The following is an 8,445-nucleotide window of genomic DNA, read 5'->3' as shown; positions in this document are numbered from 1 at the left end:
TCGTTGTTACGAAAGATTTAGAAAATAAGCTTCTTTAAAATAACATAATTCATCTTATGAATACAACTCCATTGATAGACAACCAGCTAATGTAACATTTGAGATTTTTATTATTTTAAATGCATGTTCATACCTAATAATAATAATAATAATAATAATAATAATAATACATTCAGCTCATATTGCGCTTTTCTAAATACTCAAAGTCGCTTAACAGAGTAAACAGAAAAAAAACAATTAATAATAACGTATATAAGTAAAAAGATAAAATAGGAGGAAAATAGGTATCTAAAAAACTGGCATAAAAGACTAAGAATAGTTAAAAGGAGGGAGGGTGGAGAAGGGAAGGAGGTTATGTGTTGAAAGCGATCATGAAAAGGTGGGTTTTGAGGGCCTGTTTAAACGAAGGGAGTGTGTGGTCCGTGGGTCATTTGGTACCGGTCCGCAAAGAAAGATTATTTATTTATTTAAAAAATATATATTTTTATTTTTTTATTCACTTCGCAATACTGTCACTCTTTTACATGCCATAAGTCTATATGCAGTTGTTAGATTGCATATAACATGTTTGCATTTTTGGCAACCTCTGCGCAACATAATCCAACCACCCCCCCCCCCCCCCCCCCCCCCCGGTCCGTGAAACTTTTCGGAGAATCATACCGGTCCTTGATGCTGAAAAGGTTGGGGACCGCTGTGTTAGATGATACATGGGTGACAGAACACACTAAGAAACCAGCAACAGAAAACTGTGAAAAGCTCATGCAGTTTTCTGGTCCGAACACTGGAGGGAAAAGAGCAGAAGAACGTGGAGAGTAGAAATGAATAACAACATTACATTATGACATGATGATCTGATGACATGGTGACATGGTGACATGGTGACATGATGACATGATGACATGATGACATGATGACCTCTTATGGTTGTACGAGGTGGGTCTGCTGGTTCTGGGGGACAGCAGCGTCAGTCCAGGGCTGTGGTGGTGCTGGTTCTGGGCGTCCTGCTGGTCTTGTTGGTGTGGAGGAGCAGGAGAGCCAGGCCACAGCAGCAGAGCACACTCTTCACCACCATCACTGTGTAGAGCACAGACGCCAGCCTGGCTCTGGACAGCACCTGGAGGGACCCTGGGACCCCACCAACACACAGCCCATACTGGTTTATACTGGTCCATATGCACCATAGAGGCCTATGTTGTTTATACTGGTCCATATGCACCATAGAGGAACATACTGGTTTATACTGGTCCATATGCAACCCAGTTCTTTATACTGGTCCATATGGACCATAGTGGTCTATACTGGTTTAACAGGTTTGTTTTCCCCATAAGGGTCTATACTGTTGTACTGTATACTGCTTCATATGCACCCTGGGGTCTTTACTGGTTAATTTGCACTGTTGTGGCCAAGACTAGTTTATATGTACCAAATAGACCACAGTGGTCTAGAGTTGCTCATATAAAAGTAATTGAAATGTTCCAGGTGATAGTGGGGTTAGTATAAGACTACATGTCCCAGGTGATAGCCAGTGGGGTTAGTGATAGACAACAAGCTGATGTGTAGGGGTTGTAGTTCTTCATTACCTGGGACCTCCACCTCCTGCAGACCGCTCTCATGCTCAACTCTACAGATGTATTGATCTGTGAGGGTTTCTCCCGGATCCATAACCAGGATGCTGGCAGCGTATGTCGGTCCTCTGGGCTCCAGCTGCTCCCCGTCCTTCCCCCCCCCTCCGCCCCCCCCTCTCCTCCTCCAGGACACCCGGACCTCCTCAGGGACCATGTCTCTGGCCACACACAGCAGGGAGCGCCGGCCCTTTAAATCAGCTCCCGTCGCTGGGTAGACGCTCACTTTGGGCCGCTCCACTGACCTGTCTGAGTTTAACAGAAGAACCAATCAAGAGACAGAACACGTGTCACATGGTGTCAGAACTGTGGAAATATTAGCAGAATTATTATATTACATGTTACAACATATGTTAAGAATTAAATAACTCTGAAAACAATATGAAGGGAGGCAATCACTTCATAATTTTTGTAAAATTATTATATTTTGTAATTGTAATATTATTTTATTTTAATAAGTATTATAATTAATATTACTAAGATTTTAAACATGATCATTAAAATCATTTTAAGTAGTCAAAGAAACGAAATTAGCGATCTAAAAAAATATTAAATAATTAATATTTACATATATAACTATGTTATACATATAATATATCTGATTTAAGTATCAAGCCCAATACACATACCATGTGCACTTTCCATAATAAACATATATAGATACAGTATCATTAATATTTTTACATTATTATTTCTACTTTGTGAAATAATTGTTTTGAATATTAGAAATGTACATAATAGAATAGAATAGAGACAGATCCTACTTAAAAGGAGGCTTTAATTTATACCGGCAAACTGTTGACGTTAATGTTGGCTTTTATTAGCATAATATCACAGTTTAAATATTGGTTTGAAAATTGTCATGTGCTGATTTTTGTCCCCATAATGATAATTCATAATAATATTATACTGAGGCATAGTTTACTAATAGCATTAGTGATATTTTAAGCTGTACAGACAGAACATGAATCTTCAGACAACACTGACATCTCCAGCACAACTCAAAGAGGTCAAAAAACAACCAACTGGAATTATTAATACACTCATATTCTCCCCACCATAAAATGAAACACAAAGACAGAGAAACCATGAAGCAGTGATCTTACCTGTAACAACCAGGGTGGTGCCACGACCAAAGGTTAGGATATCCACAGTGAAATATCCTGTATCATAAACCTCTGCTCACCGCCTGTGATGCCGTCAGCGCTGATCAATAACTTGTTGATCACATCGATCACCTACAGATGATCAGCACCACTACAAGGGAGGCGTGGGGATGAACGTTCTTATCCTGAGAGGAGGGTTCTGTAAATGCCAGCAGAGTAAATCAGCAGAGTTTTTATCATTCCTCAGTAGAAATGTCTCCACGGTCTTCTTCTCTTTTCAACGTAGGCTTTAATAACCACTGGAGACTCGTTCCTTCTCAAGGAAGACGACGATGTAAGAACTTCAAGAGAGTGCTTCACTACCACAGAGCTCAGTATTGAACTAGAATCTTGTTTCTTGAGGGGTGAGAATGAAGTCTTTAATTTCCGTCCGAGCCTCCAGATGTCTGTCTGTTACTCTTTAGTTTGATCCACCTCACCGTAACCAACAACCAGTTCAGTGATGATATTAACTCTGCACAGTATAGGAGAGGCTTGGATTGAAGCCTAAAATACAGACAGTAAGGTCCAGGCTGTGATCTAACTGTGAAACAGAGATTGATTCAGATCTTCTCACTCATGTCCAGTTTACATTAGCGCCTGAATGTAGATTGAACACCCAATGAGACATGACCTGCTGGGTCATGTGATCACCAGAGTTTTTGTACGGGCAGGAAGGAGAACGTCTCACTGTGTGACACCACTAATCCAACAGGAACAGTAGTAGGTGGCAGAATGGGACGCTTTCACCTCCTGAAGCGACAACTCCCAGCTGTTCTCTTTGAAGACTGTTGAGAAATCATCCTTCTGGGGATGTTTGAATCCTTTATCAAGACCACCATTACTGTCGTCAATTAGAAGAATCAGGGTGAATGTTTCGCTCTCTTTCTTCTGGTACCAGAAAATATAATTATTAGCACACTGTTCAGTGTTTGTACATCTGAAGGAGACGGCTTTCCTTTCTCTCCTGGTCCACGACACCTGGTCCTGAGTCAGCTCTGCTGCCATGGCAACCACCGCTGTAGGGACAAGAGCACATGGATGAGCATCCGTGTTCTGGGGTGGACGAAACCCGATGTGTGGTGAGTTGTGATTGGTGGGAAACTATCACCTAAACACAGTGAGCTCCAGGCAGCCCTAGAGAGTAGAAGCATCTGGTCTGTAGGAGAAGCTGAGGAGAGGGGCTGCCACTGAGAACAGGGTGAGCCAGGGTGGCCTCAAATAGGTCCTCAACGCCTGCCCACCGTCCCCTGGGGTGGAGTGGGAGGGCTGCTTTTGAGTGACAGCTCAGTGGAACCAATGGCGTGTTGTCTGTGTGTCACATGATTCTGAGCCAGAGGACCAATAGCAGCACCGAGTCAGGATTGACATGTGAGTAAATGGAGAAGAGGCATATTTCAGATGAATGTGTTTGAACCTGTAGCTGACGTCAAATATAACCACATATCTGCCGTTGATTCATTCCTCCAGCAGCAGTGAAGTTGGTGTGTGTGTGCATGTGTGTGATTGTGTCTTTGTCGGGGATCAGATGAGCTCAGGTTCTCTGTATTAGCGGAGACCTGAATCTGTTTCCTCCATCAGCTCCACCTCCACCGGCTACAGACCACAAACATCTCAGAGAACCACGTCCTGTTCACCAGCACTGATGAGGAGCTGTCAATCAAAACAGCAGCATGGTCGTCTCCTTGACGACCGAGGTATCGGTGGAAATGGAAAGACTCTGATCTGTGGTGAGAGAAGAGCATGCTTGATCACATACTGCAAACTAAAACCACACCGATTATTGTAGAGTTAACATAGTTACTTAATAATCTACTCAGAAGTATCAACAAGAAAAAGAAAATCCATAAATCTAATTCCAAAAATGCACAGAATATATGTTATTTATGCCCAAATTATTTACAATGTTTAGAAAATAAAAATATAGAAATCCTTAATATGTATCCTACATAGAAATCAGCTAAATATTGGCTCTTATTCAGATTCACCCAAATAAATAGAATATACATATATGAATAAAAAAATATAGTAATGTTTTAATTGACTAAATCTAGAGAAATGGAAAGACAGATTTATACGTAACAATAAGGTACACGCCATGAAATGTATTCTGAATTGGAAACTGTTTTCCACTTTGAAATATTAAATAAGTCTTTATTCAATTTATTATATTCCAAATTAAACCAAAATAATAGACCAAGGGGTCAACTAAAAAGCAAAAATTAAGATTCCCATCCATCTACTAATGTAGCAAGATAATACAATTATCCTCTACTGCACAATATTTGTTTATCTTATAAGATTTATTTATATACACTAGACTCATAAACGTCTAAAAAGTAGCAGATTACATTCTAGTTCAAAGTTAACTTTACACTAGACCAAAGTTAAAATCGATTTCCATTGTGGCTTGAAGCATACATAGTAGAGTTCTTTCATGGGTCTTCGTTCATCTAAAGGTTTTGTTCAGAATTGTAGTTACGAAAGATCTAGAAAATACGCTTCTTTCAAATAACATGATTCACCTTTTGAATACAACTCCATTGATAGAGAACCAGCTAATGTTACATTTGTGATTTTAATTATTTGAAATGCATGTTCTTTCATAATAATAATAATACATTCAGCTCATATTACGCTTTTCTAAATACCCAAAGTCGCTCAACAGAGTAAACACAGAATAAAAACATTTAATAATAACGTATATAAGTCAAAAGATAAAATAGGGGGAAAATAGGTATCTAAAAAACTGAAATAAGTATAAAAGGGAGGAATAATTAAGAGGAGGGAGGGTAGAAAATGGAAGGAAAGCAAATGTGAAAATGTGTTGAAAGCGATCTTGAAAAGGTGGGTTTTGAGGGCCTGTTTAAATTAAAGGAGTGTGTTAGATGATACATGGGCGACAGTACACACTAAGAGACAAGCCGTGAAAAGCTCATGCAGTTTTCTGGTCCGAACAGTGGAGAGAAAAAAGCAGAAGAATGTGGAGAGTAGAAGTGAAGAACATGATGACATGATGACATGAAGATATGATGACATAGTGACATAGTGACATGATGACATGAAGATATGATGACATGATGACATGATGACATGAAGATATGATACTTAAACTAGAGACACCTAAACTACAGACAGTAAGGTCCAGGCTCTGATCTAACAGGGATTGATACACAGATCTTACTGTTCACGTCCAGTTCAAATTAGCGCCTGGCTGTAGATTGAACAGCCAATGAGACAGGATTATGTGATCACCAGAGTTTTTGTACGGACAGGAAGGAGAACGTCTCACTGTGTGACACCACTAGTCCAACAGTAACAGTAGTAGGTGGCAGAATGGGACGCTTTCACCACCTGAAGCGACAACTCACAGCTGTTCTCTTTGAGGACTGAGGAGAAATCATCCTTCTGAGGATGGTTGTAACTTTTATCAAGCGCACCAGTACTCTTGGAGATGTCAAGAATCACCCTGAATGTTTCGCTCTCTTTCTTCTGGTACCAGAAGATATAGGAACCAGTACACTGGTCCGTGTTTGTACATCTGAAGGTGACATTTTCCCCTTCTCTCCTGGTCCACGACACCTGGTCCTGAGTCAGCTCTGCGGCCATGGCAACCACCGCTGTAGGGACAAGAGCACATGGATGAACATCCGTGTTCTGGGGTGGACGAAACCCGATGTGTGGTGAGTTGTGATTGGTGGGAAACTGTCACCTAAACACAGTGAGCTCCAGGCAGCCCTAGAGAGTAGAAGCATCTGGTCTGTAGGAGAAGCTGAGGAGAGGGGCTGCCACTGAGACCAGGGTGAACCAGGGTGGCCTCAAATAGGTCCTCAACAAAGCCCACCGTCCCCTAGGTTGGAGTGGGAGGGCTGCTTTTGAGTGACAGTTCAGAGGAACCAATGGCGTGGTGTCTGTGTGTCGCATGATTCTGACCCAGAGGACCAATGGCAGCAGAGAGTCAGGATTGACATGTGAGTAAATGTAGAAGAGGCATATTTCAGATGAATGTGTTTGAACCTGTAGCTGAAGTTAAATATAACCACACATCTGCCGTTGATTCATTCCTCCAGCAGCAGTGAAGTTGGTGTGTGTGTGCGTGTGTGTGATTGTGTCTTTGTTGGGGATCAGATGAGCTCAGGTTCTCTGTATTAGCGGAGACCTGAATCTTCCTCCTCCATCAGCTCCACCTCCACCGGCTACAGACCACAAACATCTCAGAGCACCACATCCTGTTCCCCATCACTGATGAGGAGCTGTCAATCAAAACAGCAGCATGGTCGTCTCCTTGACGACGAGGTATCGGTGGAAATGGAAAGACTCTGATCTGTGGTGAGAGAACAGCATGCTTGACTGTGTACTGCAAATTAAAACCACACCGATTATTGTAGAGTTTAAATAAAGTTATTTAGTAATCTACTCAGAAGTATCCTAAACACATATATTAGCAACAAGAAAAATAAAATCCATAAATCAGATTCCAAAAAAGCCAGAATATATGTTATTTATGCCCAAAATATTTACAATATTTAGATAATTTAAATATAGAAATCCTTAAATATGCAACCTACAAAGAAATCAGCTAAATATTGGCTTTTATTCAAATTCATCCAAATAAGTAGAATATAGATATATGAATAAAAAAAAATGGAAATGTGTATGTGTTAAATGACTAAATCTAGAGTAATTGAAAGATAGACATTTATACTTAACAATTAGCTACACACCATGAAATGTATTCCGAATTGGAATCTGTTTTCAAGATCAAGATTCATACTTTATTGCCATACAACTCTGTACAAGTTGCCAGGGATTTGTTTCAGTGTGCTCATGACAGTACATGACCCACACAAAAGACACATAAAACATAGAACATAATTTCATCCATGCAATATCCTTCCAAGGATCCCACACATAAGACATATCGCCCACTTCCACCTGGTTAACAGGCCAGGGTAAGTGCTGTATGTTTGATTAAGTGACAGGTGCATATAGGTGCAAGTGATGTGCAAAATGGAGCAAGTCATGTGCAAATCTGCATAAGGTCCAATAAATTAGTACATAGTTAAGAAAACTCACATTATATAAAAACAGAGTAGAAATTAGTGCATATTATACTATACAGGGCCACTGGGGGAGTCTGCATTCCTGATATACTGGTGTAGGGATGTAGAGTTGTTAAGAGATGTAATGGACCTGCAGTATGTGCTGTTGAGGAAGCGGGAGGTTTTAGTTTTGATGGCCCTCAACCTTCTACCTGATGGGAGTGGATTGAAGAGGGAGTTAGCAGGGTGTCATTTATCCTGAAGAGTTTTCAGGCCTCTTCTGTGGATACGGGCCTCGTAGATGTCTGAGATGGGAGGGAGACTGCAGCCAACTATCTTGGAGGCCGTATGGACAATCCTGTCTAGTCGCATCCTCTGCTGGACAGTAGGGTTGCCATACCAGACTGTGATTGAGAACGTAAGGACGCTCTCAATGGTGGCTTGGTAGAACTGCTGCATCCCCTTGCAGGCCACCCCAAACTTCCTTAGTTGGCGGAGGAAAAAGAGCCTCTGGTGGGCCTTTTTACTAATAGTAGTGATGTTATCTACCCATTTCAGAGAGGAGGAGATTATTGTGCCCAGAAATTTGAAGCTGTCTACCCGTTCCACCACCGCCGCATTGATGGACAGAGGTGG

At 41.1% G+C, this 8,445-nt stretch overlaps 1 protein-coding gene across 1 annotated transcript; it reads right to left on the bottom strand.

Annotated features, from left to right (window-relative positions):
• Nucleotides 1–918: 918 nt before the first annotated feature.
• On the bottom strand, nucleotides 919–3,944 carry LOC130387315 (uncharacterized). Its single transcript, XM_056596340.1, has 4 exons — nucleotides 3,879–3,944; nucleotides 3,459–3,786; nucleotides 1,581–1,867; nucleotides 919–1,125 (listed from the first exon to the last, which is right to left on the bottom strand). The coding sequence occupies exons 1-4, from the start codon at nucleotides 3,919–3,921 to the stop codon at nucleotides 965–967; spliced, it is 819 nt and encodes a 272-aa protein (XP_056452315.1). The 5' UTR covers nucleotides 3,922–3,944; the 3' UTR covers nucleotides 919–964.
• Nucleotides 3,945–8,445: the final 4,501 nt, after the last annotated feature.

This window comes from Gadus chalcogrammus, chromosome 8, assembly GCF_026213295.1.
Source record: "Gadus chalcogrammus isolate NIFS_2021 chromosome 8, NIFS_Gcha_1.0, whole genome shotgun sequence".
Lineage (NCBI taxonomy): Eukaryota > Metazoa > Chordata > Actinopteri > Gadiformes > Gadidae > Gadus > Gadus chalcogrammus.
Note: the sequence above shows the minus strand (reverse complement) of the source record. Positions and strands in the feature narration are given on the sequence as shown.

Excerpts from the sequence above, each read along its gene's own strand:
- LOC130387315 (XM_056596340.1), bottom strand. The coding sequence starts at position 3,921 with ATGCTTCTACTCTCTAGGGCTGCCTGGAGCTCACTGTGTTTAG. Across the intron at positions 3,787-3,878 it reads CTGGAGCTCACTGTGTTTAG|CGGTGGTTGCCATGGCAGCA; the intron begins GTGATAGTTTCC and ends TTGTCCCTACAG. Across the intron at positions 1,126-1,580 it reads GCAGGAGGTGGAGGTCCCAG|GGTCCCTCCAGGTGCTGTCC; the intron begins GTAATGAAGAAC and ends GTGGGGTCCCAG.